At 38.5% G+C, this 20,760-nt stretch overlaps 1 protein-coding gene across 1 annotated transcript in view; it reads right to left on the bottom strand.

Annotated features, from left to right (window-relative positions):
- The window catches only part of LOC133256145 (neuroepithelial cell-transforming gene 1 protein-like), a 94,599-nt gene extending 83,194 nt beyond the window's left edge, over positions 1-11,405 (bottom strand). Inside the window, exons 1-2 of the mRNA XM_061430958.1 lie at positions 11,389-11,405; positions 7,482-7,574 (exon numbers count right to left, since the gene is read on the bottom strand). Of these exons, the coding sequence (XP_061286942.1) occupies positions 7,482-7,574; positions 11,389-11,405 (110 nt within the window). The remainder of the gene's footprint in view (positions 1-7,481; positions 7,575-11,388) is intronic.
- Between the last annotated feature and the right edge of the window lie 9,355 nt (positions 11,406-20,760).

Genomic DNA, 20,760 nt, shown 5'->3' with positions numbered 1-20,760 from the left:
AGGGTATAGAAATACAAATTTTAGCTGTAGGAATCATGCTCTGTTTCAAGCTTCATTTTGTATAACTGTACCTGGGAGAAATACATTCACTTCTTTTAAATGACATCAAATGATTACCTTCTTTCTCATTATTTATAGTTCCTTAGTTACATCTGGTCCCATCACTTCATGGGAAATAGATGGGGCAACAGGGGAAACAGTGTCAGACTTTATTTTGGGGGGCTCCAAAATCACTGCAGATGGTGACTGCAGCCATGAAATTAAAAGATGCTTACTTCTTGGAAGGAAAGTTATGACCAACCTAGATAGCATATTCAAAAGCAGAGACATTACTTTGCCAACAACGGTCTGTCTAGTCAAGGTTATGGTTTTTCCAGTGGTCGTGTATGGATGTGAGAGTTGGACTGTGAAGAAAGCTGAGTGCTGAAGAATTGATGCTTTTGAACTGTGGTGTTGGAGAAGACTCTTGAGAGTCCCTTGGACTGCAAGGAGATCCACCCAGTCCATTCTAAAGGAGATCAGTCCTGGGTGTTCTCTGGAAGGAATGATACTAAAGCTGAAACTCCAGTATTTTGGCCACCTCATGTGAAGAGCTGACTCATTGGAAAAGACTCTGATGCTGGGAGAGATTGGGGGCAGGCGTAGGAGGGGACGACAGAGGATGAGATGGCTGGATGGCATCACCGACTCGATGGATGTGATTTTGAGTGAACTCCAGGAGTTGGTGATGGGCAGGGAGGCCTGGCGTGCTGCAATTCATGTGGTCACATCGAGTCGGACACGACTGAGCAACTGAACTGAACTATGTCTACCATTCTATTAAAAAGAATCATTTCACATTGCTTGGCACAAGACAACAATATTTAAATTTTCTACTTCAAGTCGTTCAACTTCAACATTCCTAATTTAATTTTTTTCTGTTGACTCAAGAAGTGCCAGTAACCAAAATATCATATTATAATGAGGAACACTGTATGGAAATTCTGTGTGAAGTCATCATGAAAAAAAGGGGAATAGTGAAGGCTTAAAAAAAGAGGATGCCATTAAAATATGATAAATACTTCAGTTACCATATCATCACTATAAACTTGCATAAGGAGAAAAAAATAAGAATCTTCAGATTAATCCTCTGTTGAGGTGAATTTTTGACTTTTTCTTGTATCATCCACTCAGCTCATTTATTTTCTTTCTGTCACTGAGAGCCAGATCACTTCCCCAGGAAACTAGCATGTGGAGGTGTCTCATTATTTCTAGAGAGAATTCAGTATTAGCAAAATACATTGAAATAAAGGCATGCTGTCATATTGAACTGAATCTGAAAACATGAGCTCTTTATTAATGAAAAGTATGGCTTAAACTTTGATATTTAGAAATCTTGAATGCTATTAGGAAGCTATGTATTAATCAGCTGAAAAACTGTTTATTGATATCTATGCATGTGTATGTTTATTAACAGGTATATACTGTCAGTTACCACAGAAATAACATTAGAAGAAAATAAAGCCAAGTTTGTGAAAGACCAAGACTTACTTTCCTAACTCACCTTGACATCTATAAAAGATTAAATTCCTGCTCTTGGTGTGTGATCTAGTCAGTATCCTCTAGACTAGAAAATTTGATGCTTTTGTTGAAAAAAAAAATCTTAATTCACTTGTTATTCCATCCAGACTGGATAAATTGTTTGTTAACCAAGTGCATTATATGCATCAGGTGGAGGAAGACCCAGTGAGCACAGAGTTGGCAGATTCTAAGTCTTTCCAAATTCTTCATGTTAAAAAAAAAAAAAAAAAACTTTTTTTTTTTCCAGAGAAAAAACTTTTCTTTTTTTTTTTTACCGAAAGAAGCACTGGAAGGTTTCTTTTTAGAAACTCAGTAAGAAATTTACAGAGAATTGACTTCCAGTGTCAGATTCAAGACTACTATCAGAGCTTCCTTTCCAGCACTCCATAATTCTGAATTTTTTTCTTTCTCCAAACCCATCTCCATGAACTTCTTAATAATCACTATTAATAATTTTGCCTATTTTTGCATACATTCATGAATATAGTTTATATTATTATTTTCATCAGTTGTTTTTCTTAGAATGATTTTTTAGTTTTGGTTTTGTTAAATCTAAATTCTACTTTTGCTACACATTTGTAGATAAATCCTGCTCATGAAAAGATTTCTTAAAGAATATGTGAAATTATTTTTTAAGTAGTCTCTTTGTAATATTTGGAGAAATTTAAATCATAGTATTTGGTAAACTACATAATGAAGCTATGAATTAAAATCATATTACTAACTCTAACAGAATAATGGCTGTATTCATTGAATTAGTTTACCTGTTAGTTATTATTTTTTAATTTCTCTATCTCAATTAGAAAATCCAGGTAACTAAAGACATGATTCCAAATTTCCTTTATAAGTCAGTAAGTCTTAGTAGAACCTTGTGCCTCATTTATTTTTGTGTAGCTTTCATGTATTCATTTGTAGATTTCCTTTTTACACATTGTTATACTTAGTTTGGTCACTTTTTTAGTAACTGAGGTCACAAAGATAAACAAGCCTTAGGTTCGGACCCTGAAAGCACAGAGTCTCATAGGGGTAGGAAAACACATAAACCAAGAATAGAAATGTGGGTTAGAAAAGATAGTGGAGATATATACATAGATTTCCGTGAGAAGTCACAAAGAATAGTTCTGTATGATTTGAGGAAAACTTCAAGGTGGGTTCTCTTGAAGCTGGATCTTAAAAGAATGAATAGATATTCAGAAAAAAGAGTTGGAGGGACATACTAACAGGAAGAACAGCATTTTCAAAAGCATAGAAACATCTGGACTTATCTCAGGGTCATCAGTGTCAGAGGGGATTGTAACGGCAAAGTTAGGGTCAGATTAAGAGTTAACAGATATCTATGTTTCCCTAGGGAATTTGTGTTTTTTCTTATAATCATAAATCAAGTTTTGCATTTTTACTATCTCATCTTTGTCCACAGTAGTGCGAATATAGCTTAATTTATCTAAATTTAGGTATCTTTGTCTACTAATATAGAAATAGGCTTTTTCTAGCCTTGTAATGAATGATGGAAATTATATGAGCATGCTAAGCATGACTTATAAGTATAATTGCTCATGAAAGTTAGTTACATCACAGTTTCCATCCTTATTGCAGAACGGCTAGTATCAAATATGTTTGAAAATGATTATCCTAGGAATTAAGACGGATGACATTTAAAAGTAGGAAGTCAACCAGGAGTCTAATTCAGAAATATATACAGGTGGAGTCAGAGTGTGAAATGAGAGTTTAGGATAAGAATGGCATGAATAGGAGGCTAATTCAAAATAATAATAATAACAATAACATTAGCTACCATTACTAAATGCAAGTTCATGAACTCTCCTGGACACTCTATATGTTATCTCGTTAGCCTCCACAGCAACTTGTAGATAATATTCCCCTATTTTTTATGAAAAGTGAAATAACATAGTTTGTTCATGCTCTGTTGTGTCCAACTCTTTGTGATTCTATGGACTGCAGCATGCCAGGCTCCTCTGTCCACAGGATTCTCCAGGCAAGAATATGGGAGTGGGTTACATTTTGTCCCCCAGGGGTATGCCAGACCCAGGGATTGAATTTGCGTCTCTAAATGTCTGCTGCACTGGCAGATGGATTCTTGACCACTAAGCTACCTGGGAAGCCCCCTAACATAGTTCATGTAAGATAAATACCTAATGTAGAACTGAATATCAAATTCTCATTTTAACTTAAAAGTCATTTTAACTTAAAGTCTTTTTATGGTGTGATGTTACCCAAATCACAACTTAGCAGACCCCAGCCACTATACCCCTTAAAAATCAATACTTAGACAGCTGTCTTTGAACAAAAACTACTCCGTGAGATCTCTGGAAACTACGTAAAAAGCTTTAGCAACATACCAGAACAACAACAACAACAAAAACTTGAAAATAACCGCACAGGAAGAGAAAGAATACAGCTTCAGTTTTATGCATCATCATCATCCCCGTAGCCAGCATTGTTCAGTGCCAAGAAATTAGCAGGTAGAAAGAGTTCACTTCACTGAGAAAAGACGCATAGGATTCCCCAGTATTTTGTGCATCACGTGAAGGTCTCATTTCAGTTTCAGCCCACCCAGATGGGCAAAGCTAAGACTATAGGGATGGCCAAGAACAGGAAAAGAAAGGACTATCCAGGACAGCCAGACAGTGGGAGTGGTCACAGTTTATAGTGACCCACTCTGCAAAAAAAAATACAGCAGATTTTGCCACTGAAGAAACTATCAGCTGGCATAGACACTCTGAAGCCCTGCATAGAACAGTCTTCACCACACAGGTATTTGTGCTCACTTATGTCATACCCCTGAGTTCTTAGGGTTCCCCTCTTCCACCTCCACTGGAGCCAAGAAACACACTGGCAGCTAGCTCATGTTTCTGCAGCTGCATCAGTACAAAAAGTCAGCATAGACCTTTGCACCACTTAGGAAGCATCACTACAAAAAAAGCTAGTGGAGGCAAAGGAATTCCAGCTTAGCTATTTCAAATTCTAAAAGATGATGCTGTGAAAGTGCTGCACTCAATATGCCAGCAAATTTGGAAAACCCAGCAGTGGCCACAGGACTGGAAAACTCAGTTTTAATTCCAATGCCAAAGAAAGGCAATGCTAAAGAACACTCAAACTACCGCACAATTGCACTCATCTCACACGCTAGTAAAGTAATGCTCAAAATTATCCAAGCCGGATTTCAGCAGTATATGAACCATGAACTTCCAGATGTTCAAGTTGGATTTAGAAAAGGGAGAGGAACCAGATACCAAACTGCCAATATCCGTTGGATCAAGAAAAAAGCAAGAGAGTTCCAGAAAAACATCTATTTCTGCTTTATTGACTATGCCAAGGCCTTTGACTGTGTGGGTCACAACAAACTATGGAAAATTCTTCAAGAGATGGGAATACCAGACCACCTATCTGCCTCCTGAGAAATCTGTATGCAGGTCAAGAAAGAGTTAGAACTGGACATAGAATAACAGACTGGTTCTAAATGGGGAACAAAGTACATCAAGGCTGTATTTTATCACCCTGCTTATTTAACTTAAATGTAGAGTACATCATACAAAATGCTGGGCTGGATAAAGGACTAGCTGGAATCATCATGGACAGGAGAAATATCAATAACCTCAGATATGCAGATGGCACCACCCTTGTGGCAGGAAGCAAAGAAGAACCAAAGAGTCTCTTGGTGAAAGTGAAAGAGAGTGAAAAAGTTAGCTTAAAATTCAACATTCAGGAAATGAAGATCATGGCATCTGGTCCCATCACTTCATGGGAAATAGATGGGGAAATGTGGAAACAGTGTCAGGCTTTATTTTTGGGGCTCCAAAATCACTGCGGATGGTGATCGCAGCCATGAAATTTAAAAGATGCTTACTCCTTGGAAGGAAAGTTATGACCAACCTAGACAGCATATTCAAAAGCAGAGACATGACTTTGCCAACAAAGGTCTGTCTAGTCAAGGCTATGGTTTTTCCAGTAGTCATGTATGGATGTCAGAGTTGGATCATAAAGAAAGCTGAAAGCAGAAAAATTGATGCTTTTGAACTGTGGTGTTGGAGAAGACTCTTGAGAGTCCCTTGGACTGCAAGGAGATCCAACCAGTCTATCCTAAAGGAGATCAGTTCTGTGTGTTCATTGGAAGGACTGATGTTGAAGCTGAAACTCCAATACTTTGGCTACCTGATGCGAAGAGCTGACTCATTTGAAAAGACCCTGATGCTGGGAAAGATTGAGGACAGGAGAAGGGGACAACAGAGGATGATATGTTTGGATGGCATCACCAAGTCATTGGACATGAGTTTGAGTAAGCTCTGGGAGTTGGTGATGGACAGGGAAGCCTGGCATGGTGCAGCCCATGGGGTCGCAGAGAGTCAGATACAACTGAACAACTGTACTGATTGACTGTGACCCCTGCAGCTGTGCACTTGCACACTGCCAGCCTGTATGGCAGCTGGCCTTCACAGGCCTCTACTGCAGCATGCACACCTGGAAGGAGACTCCAGGATGTCAGGAGAGCACACTAACAACCATGGCCGCCTTGGGTGCTTGTGGGTCTGGATCAGGCCCTGTCTTCAGTTACTGGCCCGCACAAGCATAGTTTCCTACAGCTATTCTCTCCACCTGTGTATCTGCATGGTCTTGACCTCCTTTGATTATTGCTTTTCACTGCAGGGCACATGCAAGTTGGGAAACAATGCACTCACAGGAAAACACGATAGCAATTCTGACCCCTCCCCACACCTCACCCTACCTGAGTTAGCAAAGCCAGTTCCCAGAGTCTCTGACCATAGGGCCCTAAAAGACCCAGAGTCATCCCACTGATGGGTGAATTCAGCACTCAGGGGGATCCTGTGGTTAGAGTCTGTCACAGGTTGGTCAGGTTAATTCTAGGGTTAGTCCTGGTCTACTGGTAGAGCAAGCCATGCCCCAGGGTCTCCAGATGGAGGTTCCTGAGACTTCCAAGGCTAGTACTGACCTGCTGGTACCTAGTAGGTCCAGGTCCTAGTCTCTCTGGTGGGTAAGGCTAGATTCTGGGGAAGCTATGGACTCATGGGGTCTTAAGGCAACCAATCTGCTGGTAGATCCCCACCAGGCTATTTGCTTAGACTGAGATGTTCCCTACTGGTTCTGACAGGCTTACGGATGGGGCCAGTTCTCTGCACTAATTAGGTACAGGGAGAATTCCAAATGCAGTAGGCAGCACCATGTCCTTATGGTGTTGATGTAATGAGCCTTAAACATAGCTACTGCCAGAGTCTGTATCCCCATGGTGAGCTGCAGTGGCCTGCCTCTCTGGAAGCCTTTCCAAGACTAGTAAGTGGGTCTGATCTAGCCTGCTTTTAGACTATCACTTCTAGTCTGGGTGGTAGAGCATGTGAGGTTTTGTGTGTACCCTTTAAGCATGAAGTCTCTGTTTTCATAGCCCTTTGGCTCTCCTCAAAGTAAGTAAACTTTCTGGAGCTTGTCTTTCTGGTGTGAGATTGCCAGCTGGAGAGCCCAGTGTGGTTTTCAGATTCCTCACTCGTTAGAGAGGGCCTCAGCTATTGTAATTATTCTCCAGGCTGTGGGTTGATCATCTTGAGGCATTTCCACCCCTCCTACCATCTCATTGTGGTTCTGTCTTTATATCTTCAGTTGTAGATCTTTTCTGCTAGCCTTTCTGGTTTCTCATCAATAGCTTCTCTGTAAATATAATTTTGATTTGCCCATGGAGGAGGTGACCACAAGGTCTTCCTACTTCATCACATTGGCCACCAACCTCCTGGTGATTCTAATACATACCAGAATTGGAGACTACTGCTTTTTACTACGCTTTATGCTTTTTACTTGTACAGTCTTATATTTCTTACTCATTGTAACCTCTTTTGATGAATCTAAAAGGAACTTGACAACAAGCCAAATTACAGCTAAGTCAAAAATTCTTCACCTACTCTCGGATGGTGTTTAACACCATGGTGTTAAACCTCATGGAATTTAGTCCGCGTTTCTCTGGTCTCAGTTTGAGTTCCTCCACTCTATTCCACCTTCAATAAAAGGAAAAATTCTAATAAGATTACAGACTTTAGGGAATTTAGTGGTCACTCCCTAAAGAGTTCCCATTGTATGGAATCAAGTTTAGTTGTTAAAGTCCTCTTTGTTTCTTGAAATTCATATATTTTTTCTTCTATTAGAGTAAGGAGGTCAAGAATGCCAAGTGAACTGTTGCTGGAGACCAGAAACAATGCAGTAAGGAAATGCCGTCTATTCCTTGGTTTACAGAAAGCAAATATGCAGATTATATTTGTAGGAACAACAGACAATACTTTCTTAATGATAATAAATACTAATATTTCTAAGAGTTGGGCTCCCATATGTATGCCATTGGCTGTACTCCAAACTCTCTAACATTCTGACATTATTATAAGCTCAATTTTGCAAATGAGAGAAGTGAGTTTTAAATGGCTTTTTCAAAGTCATTCAATAATTTAGTGGTAAGTTCAGGGTTCTTTCATGTACATCTTTAACTCCAAAGCTCATACTTTAACTCCAAATCTACCATGCTTTGATACCTCAATAAAGTGTTCCTGAGTATGTTAACTGTATGTTCATGGGGAGACAGAGTGATTGGTATAAGCAGATAGTTCAGAAGAAAAAAATTAAATCTTCCTGTCCTCTTCAACAGCAGACAGAGGTTAAAGGCATAGAAAATGAGAACAAAATGGGTGTTCTACAATGTTTGACTATATTTGATAGGTTTTGAGTTAGATATCAATTTAGGCAAAATTCCTAACAAATAATTGTGTGTCCAGGATTTATACAATACTTTGAGAAGGGTAATTATTAAGAAATAAGTATTTGATCCTGTTTTTTATTTTATTTTTAGGTTTAATTATAACTCCTTTTTTCTTTTTTTGAAAACTGCTGTCATCAACAAGAAAGTGAGTTTTGTTAGTTGCTTCATTAATGTTGCCGTTATTGCCTATGCTCCATTTTTAATGTAATCTTCTAGAGGATCTCAAACACAGTTTGCACATTTTATGAATATTAAGATAATCAGTCAATCACAAACACTTGTGATTTTCCAAGTATCGTTAGTTTGTGTAATAAATAGAAGTTTTCCTTTCAGAAGCTCATTTATCTTCAATATGAATTTCTAATTTAATGATGAATAAACAATAATTGTCAATTATTTATTAGAAATATATTTAAAAGTGTGGTAATAATGATACTGATATCTTGTACATTGCTTTTATTGCAAAAGTCAGGACTAAATCACTTGTCTAGAACATGGCACTTAAGATCAAAGACAGCTCCAGAATTAAGGAAAAACTTTCAAATATATATAAAAGGTTGTATTTCTTCACAAGAATATTGAGTCAGTGTTGACTAACTGCTTCTCTGAATCTGGTAATCATCCCCTACAGCTGGGAAAATAAACTCTGTGTGTGGGTATGTGTTTACTGACTGCCCTTAGAAGAGGACCTCTCAGTTACTGGCCACATCATTCTCCCTTATCCTGAAACCCCTACACTTAAAATAGCTTTTTACTTAAAAGTCTCCTTCTTTTAACAGTCAGTCTTTCAGTCAGTCCCACTGATCCTTCCATCATCTTCCTCTTAACTCTTGCCTTTAAACGTCTAATTTTAGATCCTGCCTCAAAAGACTGAGCACTCTAAAGCTTGTCTCTGTCTCATTTAGTCTGTTAGGCAGGAATTCTCCAGAAGCTTTAAAAATGTTTTTTTAATTAAAACAATCATTTTATATTGTAGCATAGTTGATATACAATGTTGTGTTAGGTTTGGGTGTACAGCAAAGTGATTCAGTTATAGATGCATATATATTTTTCAAATTTTTTTTTTGAAAAATTTTTTGACAGTTCAGAGTTTTACCTTATCATCATGCTGATCAAATCAGATCAGTCGCTCAGTCGTGTCTGATTCTTTGAGATTCCATGAATCGCAGCATGCCAGGCCTCCCTGTCCATCACTAACTCCCAGAGTTGACTCAGACTCACGTCCATCAAGTCAGTGATGCCATCCAGCCATCTCATCCTCTGTCGTCCCCTTCTCCTCCTGCCCCCAATCCCTCCCAGCATCAGAGTCTTTTCCAATGAATAAACTCTTCTCATGAGGTGGCCAAAGAACTGGAGTTTCAGCTTTAGCATCATTCCTTCCAAAGAAATCCCAGGGCTGATCTCCTTCAGAATGGACTGGTTGGATCTCCTTGCAGTCCAAGGGACTCTCAAGAGTCTTTTCCAAAACCACAGTTCAAAAGCATCAATTCTTTGGCACTCAGCCTTCTTCACAGTCCAACTCTCACATCCATACATGACCACAGGAAAAACCATAGCCTTGACTAGACGAACCTTTGTTGGCAAAGTAATGAGAGGGTAACAGGCAGGAAGGCCAGGGGTCTCCAAATAGAGGAAATAGCCTGCAAGTGTCAGACATTTTATCTCTCTTAAGCGGCAGGAGGAAACAAACTAGCAATATTTTTTCCTTCTATACAAATTTAAAGGGAGGTTTCTCTTAAAATATTGTGTTGCCATAATGACACCGGTTTCGCCTGAAGTTAGCTATTCTCGAGTCTAGAGATAACCAATGCCTTTTCTTATGGAAATGTTTGTCTTAAGCTATGCTAATGTACTATGCCTTTACCCCAAAACTCTGTCTCCAAGTCGGTTCCACCTCTGGCCCAGAACCTACTTGACAAACCAGTATGGATATTGTTCCCTAATCTATGTAAATGAAACTATTTGTATGGTGGTCTGCCTTCTTCAAGATTCAGTTAATCATTTTATGGCCCAGGATAAACCATTTATCCCAAAATGCATCTTATGGGTGAGGGCCTGGTGCCATTCTGAATTTTAAGACATTCCTTTCTTTCATTAACAGACTGCTAGTGACTATATAACATCCAGCTAAACACTAGCAGGGGGGTACTCTTTCTGCCCCCTTCTGATGCCTATGTCAGAAGCTTTCTCTATCTTCTTTATACTTTAATAAAACTTTATTACACAAAAGCTCCGAGCGATCAAGCCTCGTCTCTGGCCCCGGATTGAATTCTTCTCCTCCGGGGGCCAAGAATCCTGGTGTATTCGCGTGATTCAACAACAACCTTTCAGTAATGTCTCTGCTTTTGAACATGCTATCTAGCTTGATCATAACTTTCCTTCCAAGGAGTAAGCATCTTTTAATTTCATGGCTGCAGTCACCATCTGCAGTGATTTTGGAGCCCAGAAAAATAAAGTCTGACACTGTTTCCCCATCTATTTCCCATGAAGTGGTGGAACCGGATGCCATAGAGGGATTCAAACCTTTTATGTATTGTTTTTTCCTAATTGGATACAAACAAACTAGTTCTGTTTTAAATAATCCAAGTGGCAATGTCCTCTGTTAAGGAGATTACACCAATGTTTATCTTTTCTCCTCTTCACTATGGCTTGCTGTTCTACTCAAATACTTTCCTCCTGTCTGCCATGGCTCTTTTGACCTCAGAAACATTGCTCATATATCATTTCATGAATGATTCTTCCTCTTCTCTTTGTCTATCCAAACCCTACCCTTGTATTGGAGTGGAAATGGTGCCACGAAGTGTGCATATTGGAATGTACACAGTGTCAGCCAGACATATCCATAGGTTTGAGAGAAATGATGCTGAACGTGTGTTTAAAATGGATGCTTAGAATTTGTGAGTAAACATAATTGAATTGTTTGGATAATTGAGGAAAAGTCTTTTCGTTCTTTGTAAATTTAATACCTCATATTCAACAGTGAGGTTTAGATGCTCTATGCTCAGGTTTTTGTTTATTTATTTATTTGGGAGGAGGGGTGAAATAGGAATAGCTTTATTACTTACCAAGCAAAGGGGGCCATAGTGAGCTAATATCATCAACACAGCGTGTCCCAACCCAGGGTGTCTTTGGATCATCTTCCTCTTACTCTTGCCTTTAAACGTCTAATTTTAGCTCGGATTTTTTAAAAACATGTTCCATGTCCTTCCCTTGGGTCCTCTTACAGTCAGTGGTCCATTCTTATTTCTGATATCTCATCAATTTTGTCAAATTATCTGTTGTAGTAAATTCTCAGCAGCTTCCTCTCATTCTGCTCTCAATATTCAAACCAACTCCAGATCCCTAATCTGATCCATTTCTTGTAATTTGATAAATCCACTTCATTCACTGATCATCTGAATTCAGAAAGCATTGGAAACTAGGTCTGAAAGGAGATGGCCAAATATGCACAATGGTTTTTCATTATATCCTTGATAGGGCAATATTGTAGAAAGAGCACCAAATTCTTGAGGCAGGGTACTACAGTCTCTGGTTTTAGTATGCACCTGAGTTTAGATTCTGGATCTCTGTAACTTTGGGAGAGATACCTAATACTGAAAAATAATAGATTTCTCAGTAAAGTAATACAAAATATCTCATGTATTTATCATGAGGATTCAATTGGATGATGCCTATAAAATGTTTAGCACAGTGCCAGGTTCATAATGTTCAGTTCAGTTCAGTTCAGTCGCTCAGTCGTGTCCAACTCTTTGCGACCCCATGTATCGCAGCATGCCAGGCCTCCCTGTCCATCACCAACTCCTGGAGTTCACTCAAACTCATGTCCATCGAGTCAGTGATGCCATCCAGCCATCTCATCCTCTGTCGTCCACTTCTCCTCCTGCCCTCAATCCCTCCCAGCATCGGAGTCGTTTCCAATGAGTCAACTCTTCGCATGAGGTGGCCAAAGTACTGGAGTTTCAGCTTTAGCATCATTCCTTCCAAAGAAATCCCAGGGCTGATCTCCTTCAGAATGGACTGGCTGGATCTCCTTGCAGTCCAAGGGACTCTCAAGAGTCTTCTCCAACACCACAGTTCAAAAGCATCAATTCTTTGGCGCTCAGCCTTCTTCACAGTCCAACTCTCACATCCATACATGACCACTGGTAAAACCATAGCCTTGACTAGACAGACCTTTGTTGGTAAAGCAATGTCTCTGCTTTTCAATATTACATGCTAGTAATTGTAATTGTCATTTGTTGCTGCTGTTTGAAAGTAGGACTGGGTTAAGTTGCAAGCTACCTCTCTTAGTGACAGTCTGATAAATACATAGTGACACTTCAAATGGTAATTTTTCTAAAATCTGACACAAAACAGGTAATTAATAAATCTGTGTTTCCACCTTTGCCAGACAATAATAATCAAATGATATGTTTAATGTGCAAATAGGTGGGAAAAGAGGAAAAGTTCAAAAAAATGTTTTTCTAGGTTTATTATTAATAGGAATTCTTGTTTTTTTGACTGTCCTTTCTTAATTTATCAGAAACGGTATCTTTGTTTATTCTTATTTTTACATGCAGACACAGTCTCTAATGGACATAGCACCTCCACACATATTAAATATTTTTTTCTGATAATAAACCAATCAAGCTGTGCCTTTCTTCCCTGCTGATTTGATTGACATGATAATCACCACAGTACACGGCTTCCAAAATAAATTTGTCTTTTAGCCAACCCACAACTTCACACTCTGTGAGATTACAGTTAACATTGAATAGATTTGCATAGGCAAGTACTGTTTTGTTAAATTTTTAATCATTTAATTAAAATTTCAAGCCTATGCATTGCCACTCTGAAAATTTGCAATTTGTGAACAGGAAATGTTATTTTTTAGAAAAACTAGGGGTTTATAGGGTAATGTATGAAAATTATATCATTTCACTGTCATAAATTGCACGTACAACCTTAAAATTGCCTAAAATAGTAACATGGCTTAGAACATTTGGAAGACAGAGAAGGTAGTAGTCTGTTCTCCTGTTCTGGAATACTGGCCAGTTCATGCAGTGCTCATGCAGGGGTGGAGATGTTTGAAATAGCAAGACAAATTTTTATTTCATTCATTCAATAGCTATTTATTTACCATCTATAGTTTGCCAAACTCTGATATAATAGGGGGACAGCAATATTGTTTTTAGAAAAGTCATGTCATCATTTGCTCATATTCTAGTTCATAAAAGGTAAATAATCCAAACAATAAACAATTAAATTAACAATAATTTAAAATAACAAAAGGTTCCAATGGGAAAATACAGCAGAGTAATGTGATTATCTTAAGTGGAGTAGAGAGGATTCTATTTCAATTGGAATGGTCAAAGAAGATCTCTGAGGAATTATGAGTTAAGTGGAGTAATGGAGCTGGCCACATAAAAACCGTTGAGAGGGTGTTCCAGGAAGAGGGGAGAACAAATAATCTGTAGACTAAAGTTATGCTCACCCCAATGCCCATAGTCACATAGTATGTCTAAGGAAAGAGAAGACTAATAGCTAGAGTTACGTGTACACCAGAAAGAGAAAAAAGGGCTGAGATGATGCCAGTGAGGTGATGAGAAATTATCCAATTCAGGAAACAGAGAGAGTGGAGCTGGACTTAGACTGAATTGGATGTGGAAATGACTAGGGAGAACACAGGGCACAAGGGTTCCTAGATTTGGGCCTGAAACATTGAGTGGATGATGGTGCTAGTAACCAAGACAGAAGGACACCCAGGACGTTTCTGGGTGGAGAACCAGTTTAGCTTTTTTTGTGTCAGAGGTCAGATCCTTATTAGACATTCAGGTTAGAGATGGTATGTAAACAGTTGCTCACCTTTCTGGGGCACAGACGAGGAGCTGGAGATGAGCATTGTGAAGGTGTTGGAATACTGATTAAAGTCATGTGACTGAGAAAACAGAGGGAGATGATATGGGTAGAGAAAAGAAGGGCACTGTGATCTGAGAAAAGGATGAGCATCTGGAAAGAGAAACTGAGAAAGAGAACCAGAAGTAGAGCAGAAAAACTAGAGAGGTGTGGTGTTCAAGATCCCTGGAGAAAGGGATTGTCGAGAATTAAGATTGGTAAACTAGGAACTTCCCCAGTGGTCCAGTGGTTAATACTTTGCACTCCCAATGTGGAGGAGTGTGGGTTTGATCCCTAGTTGGGGAACTGCATGGTGTGGCAAAAAAATGAAGATTGGTCAACTATTAAAAGTGTATAAGAGCTCAAATAAGGAACGGGTGAGGAATTAACCAGTTGAATTTAGCCAATTAGGATTTTGTGAGTGAGTCTCATGACCCTCCTGGGTCAGTTTGTTCAACTTGTAACCATTCCATTTATTATACAGTATTTTAGCTGGAGTGGATCAAATCATTATGTTCAATTCATCATTGTTTCCTTGTAATAAGATCATACATTCATACCCTTTGTGTTGGGACTCTGCTGTGCCTCCAGGTAAAGCAGGCAAAGTGCACATCCCTCTCTTTTGATTTAGAGTTTGACCATTTAACTGGTCATACATAACAGGAGAGACAGAAGGAAATTTGTATAGTAATATGTTTCAAACTAAAGTCTGATAATATTACTCCTCTCCTCACTTCTACTTAGTCAGGTATACCAGAAGAACAGACAGGGGTATGCAGTACCATGTTCTCTCTGTCTCTGTCTCTCTCTCTTTTTTTTTTTTTTTAATTGGGGTATAGTTGTTTATAATATTGTAGCAATTTCTTCTGTACAATGAAGTCAATCAGCTATATGGATACGTATATCCCCTCCCTCTTGGAATCTCCCACCTATCCCCATCCCACCCCTGTAGGTCATAACAGCACCCACCTGAGCTCCCTGAGCTAGAAGCAGGTCCCCAATAGCTATCTATTTTATACATAGTAATGTATATATGTCAATCCCAATGTCTCACCCTCCATTCCCCTCCCCATGTCCATATGTCCATTCTCTACATCAATGTTTCTATTCCTGACCTGCAAATAGGTTCATCTCCACCCGTTTCTAGATTCTACATATATGTACTAATATTTTTTTTCCCCTTTCTGACTTAATTCAGTCAGTATGATAGTCTCTAGGTCCATCCATATCTCTACTAATGGGCCAGTTTCATTCATTTTAATGGCTGAGTAATATTCTATTGTGTGCACATGCCACATCTTCTTTATCCACTCATCTGTCGATGGACATTTAGGTTGCTTCCATGTCCTCACCATTGTAAATAGTGCTGCAATGAACATTGGGGTGCTTATGTTTTTTTGAGTTATGGTTTTGTCAAGGTATATGCCCATGATCTCTCTTGTTGGCTACTGCATATTGTGATTTCTATATCTAGAAATCTTCTATATCTAGAAGCCTTCAGCCTTCTTTTGAAGAGATCTCATCAATTTGGGAGGTTATTCTTGATCATGGACTTATTATCATGGGACTTTTGTTACCACTTTAATTGATATGCATATTTATTTATTTCACTCACTCAACTTTAATCAAACTGAGATAAGATTTTGCATCTTATACATCATTGTAACCCCAGAAGCTAACAGTGTCTGATAAATAGAAGACATTGTCTCAATATTAATCAAAAGAATGAAAGACTTACTGAATGAATGGATGTATGTGAGTAGAACACAAACTGTCTGTGCAGTCACGTATAGAAGTGTCTCTCTCCTTCCTGGTTTGATTAGAGCTGACAATCCTACAAAAATGTTGCTTACCCCAAACCTGAATGATTCTGACTTGAATCAAAAAAACTTTTAAATAAAGACTTTGAAAGAATTATCTCTGTATTTTAATGGAAGGAGAAACTTTTATGCATGAGTTACATTGCTTCTCTGAGATTATCTCAGATAGACACACAAACACACACACATGAAATACTGCTGTTTACCTCATGGATTGTTGCAAAGAGAATATTAGGTTATAGACAGAATTTATATGGTGAGAACCACTTAATAAAAGTATTTTTGGAAGTGTCACTGCACAAAGATACTGGTTCAACCATTTCAATGGAAATCAATTTTGATTAGTGTAAGTGGCAAACTCAATAATTCAATCAAGTTAAATGTATCCCACAAAATTAACTGCAGGATATCAGTGCAACTGTGTAAGAATGTGATTCCACTGAGACCATCATACATTTCTTCCATTTGTGGTTTTAATAATTTACAATCTGAGTATGGACTTTGAGGATTTCCCTTCTACAAAGTGAATGGCTTAAAATAAATGTTCAATACTGAAAATTATTGTTGTTATTTATTATTAGGAGAAGACTATTAACAGAATATTCAAATAATGTTTTTAAATAATTTAATAATCTATAAATATTTTACCTTTATTAAGATATTGTTTCAAGGAATGTCTGTAATTTATATTTTCCTAATACTAGTGATGGGCTTCCCTGGTAGCTCAGTTGGTAAATAATCTGTGTGTAATGCAAGAGACCCAGTTTGATTCCTGCATCAGGAAGATCCCCTGGAGAAAGGATAGGCCATCCATTCCAGTATTCTTGGGCTTCCCTGGTGGCTCAGATGGTAAAGAATCCTCTTGCAATGCAGGAGACCTGGGTTCGATCCTGAGTGGGGAAGATCCATGGAGGAGGGGATGGCAACCCACTCCAGTGTTCTTGCTTGGAGAATCCCGTGGACAGGGTACCTGATGGGCTACATTCTGTCCATGGGGTTGCAATGAGTCGGATACAACTGAGCGACTAAGGCCAGCACAGCACACAGCACAGCACACTAGTGACACTATTATTAATATGAAAATTCTTAAAATTAGGTAATAAAAGACATACGGCCATACTTCATCTTCAAGACAGTTCTACTGTCTAGAAAATGTGTGTGTGTGTGTTTAAGAGAAAAAAAAAAAACAAAAAACAGAAAAGAGCACTAATCTATTTATCAGCGCATAATAATTTGGGAAGTTTTCCAGCTCTAAAGTTAATGAGATAGCTGCAGTTTCAGGCTAACTTTGTAATTTGTGCAGTTTCTGTTTTCCCAGGACTTGATTTGATGGACTTTGAGGGCAGAGGCAGCACTGATTATACAACAGCATATGAGCAATAATTTCCTTAGTAACCTTAAGAATGGGCACAAATCCTTGGTAAACAAGCCTTCAGCCTTCTGATAAGTAGAAATCAGTAGTGGTTTGCTTGTCAGATTCTTATTTTCTGTTGCATTATAAAAGAAGTTTGCACTTGTAAGAATATATAGATAAAGGTTTAAAATAAGCAATTTCTAAAGGTAAATTATAAGGTTTCTGTGTCCATAGGATCCCCTGAGGTTGTTTTTGGCCATCATGCCATCCTACTCACTCCAAATTGAAGACCATCTTCAGTTAGGAGGTGGTCATGGATATATACAGTTTCAGAGTGAGAACTTTGAAAATTCCTTTTTCATCTCATTATGAAAGTTCTCTCAAGCATAATTCAAGTACCAGGTCAGAGTCTCTCAATAGGTCCCAAGAAAATCTGGGAGCAATGCCTTCTGATACAAAAAGAAACAGATCTAGTGAGATCTGAAAATGATATAGGGGGTTGAAAGAGAGGAAGTCCATGCATTCCCATGTTAATGGGCACCAAATAGTTATGTGTTTTCCCCAAAATAGAATATCTGTGCCTCAGGGTGAAGATAATTGTTATATCAAATACCTAAACAACATATTTAGAGGTATAAATCTCTTGGGGAATATAACATAGTAATAGTCCATTTCCCTTTTATTGTTTAATTACTTTTTCATTTTGGGAAAAAGTAAATATACAACACATGGAAGAATAAATAACATGAAATCAAATTTTATTCACAAAACAATAGAAATTATATTTGATTGTCTTTTCTTTTGATTTGTCTAGGCTACACTGGTGTTAACAGTCCATTTGGAGTCAAGGACTCTGGCAAAAACTTCAGAGTAAATTCATATCTAATGGAAACCACTCCCGTTCAATAAATTATTTCAGTCACTTTCACCTTAACATTTTACAAGTCAGGAATCTCCTTACTACATTACATAAGTGATTCCACAATGTAAAAACATTTTCTAAGGTACTTATTTTAGATAGTGTTTACACAAGACTTTCAGAATAACTATTTGATGGATTTTAAGTTACAAAAGTGGTGGATTCATCACTCAACTGAGGTAATGAATTTCTACCAAACTGATCATATGACATGAGCTTAATTGTATAGGAGCTTCAGCTCCAATAGAGGCAATCTAGCTCCCAGTTTCAAAGAAAAATGAGTCTTATCTGATTCAGGCTTGCTTGGCAAACTTGACTTCCAATTGCAGTGATGACTGACAAACACAGCCTTCTGGCATTGGAGAAGAGTACAAAGTACAAGAAAAGTATTTGTAGATAAATCTTGTTTCATATCCCAGATCAATCTCCTCCCAGCTGTGTGACTAAAATATTGAATATTTTCATCATTTTTCTCACCTGTGAATTGACATTGAAAAATATCATTGCTGAACACTGTTATAAAGTTGAATTTTACACATATTCAAAAACTTGGCTCCCTTCAGGCATATGCAAATAACATCTATACATTCTCACGTTCTTCTTTGGACTACTTAATTTTGTTTATTTAGTCTTCATTAATTTATTTCTTCAAAATACATACAAAACACACATCAGGACATTTAAATTTTATCTGCTTCTGCATTCCTCTATTAGAGCATATATAACCTCAGTCAGTCGGTTCGGTCGCTCAGTTTCTGACTCTGAGAACCATGAACTGTAGCATGCCAGGCTTCCCTGTCCATCATCAAATCCTGGAGCTTGCTTAGACTCATGTCCATGGAGTCAGTGATGCCATACAACCATCTCACCCTCTGTCATCCCCTTCTGCTTCTGCCTTCAATCGTTTCCCATCATCAGGGTCTTTTCCAGTGAGTCAGTTCCTCGCATCAGGTGGCCAAAATATTGGAGTTTCAGCTTTAGCATCAGTTCTTCCAATATCTATTCAGGACTGATATCTTAGGGTTGACTGGTTTGATCTTGCAGTCCAAAGGACTCTCAAGGGTATTTTCCAACACCACAGTGCAAAAACATCAATTCTTTGTCACTCAGCTTTCTCTATAGTCCAACTCTCACATCCATACAAGACTACTGGGAAAACCATAACTTTTATTAGATGGACTTTTTTTGGCAAAGTAATGCATCTGCTTTTTAATATGCTGTCTAGGTTGGTCATTGATTTTCTTCCAAGGAGCAAGCATCTTTCAATTTCATTGCTGCAGTCACCACCTGTACTGATTTTGAAGCCCCCCAAAATAAAGTTTATCACTGTTTCCATTATTTCCCCATCTATTTGCCATGAAGTGATGGGACCAGTGGAGAAGGCAATGGCACCCCACTCCAGTACTCTTGCCTGGGAAATCCCGTGAACGGAGGAGCCTGGTAGGCTGCAGTCCATGGGGTTGCTAAGAGTTGGACACAACTAAGTGACTTCACTTTCACTTTTCACTTTCATGCAATGGAGAAGAAAATGACAACCTGCTCCAGTGTTCTTGCCTGGAGAATCCCAGGGATGGTGGAGCCTGATGGGCTGCCGTCTATGGGGTCGCACAGAGTCAGACACGACTGAAGCGACTTAGCAGCAGCAGCAGCAGCAGATGGGACCAGATGTCATGATCTTAGTTTTCTGAGTGTTGAATTTTAAGCCAACTTTTTAACTCTTCTCTTTCACTTTCATCAAGAGGCTCTTTAATTCTTCTTCAATTTCTGTCATAAGAGTGGTGTCATCTGCAGTTACTGATATTGATATTTCTCTTGGCAATCTTGATTCCAGCTTGTGCTTCATCCAGCCCTGCATTTCACATGATGTACTCTGCATATAAGTTAAATAAGCAGGGTGACAATTTACAGCCTTGACATACTCCCTTCCCAATTCAAAACCTGTCTATTGTTCCATGTCCATTTCTAACTGCTTCTTCTTGACCTGTATACAGATTTCTCAGGAGGCAGGTAATGTAGTCCGATATTCCCATCTCTTTAAGAATTTTCAACAATTTTTTGTGATCCAACATTCAAGGGCTTTGGTCTAGTCAATAAAGCAGAAGTAAATGTTTCCTGGAACTCTTTTCATTTTTTGATGATCCAACAGATGTTGGAAATTTGATCTCTTGTTCCTCTGCCTTTTCTAAATCCAGCTTGAACATTTGGAAGTTCATGATTCACATACTCTTGAAGCCTGGTTTGGAGAATTTTGAGCATTACTTTGCTAGCATGTGAGATGAGTGCAAGGAACCTTCCTTGGCATTGCCCTTCTTTGGGATTGAAATGAAAGCTGAACTTTTCCATTCTTGTAGCCACTGTTGAGTTTTCCAAATTTGCTAGCATATTGAATGGAGCTCTTTCACAGCATCATCTTTTAGGATTTGAAGTAGCTCAACTGGAATTCCATCATCTCCTGTCTAGCTTTGTTTGT

This window comes from Bos javanicus, chromosome 2 (genome assembly GCF_032452875.1).
Source record: "Bos javanicus breed banteng chromosome 2, ARS-OSU_banteng_1.0, whole genome shotgun sequence".
NCBI lineage: Eukaryota > Metazoa > Chordata > Mammalia > Artiodactyla > Bovidae > Bos > Bos javanicus.
This window is presented reverse-complemented; position numbering and strand designations above follow the sequence as displayed.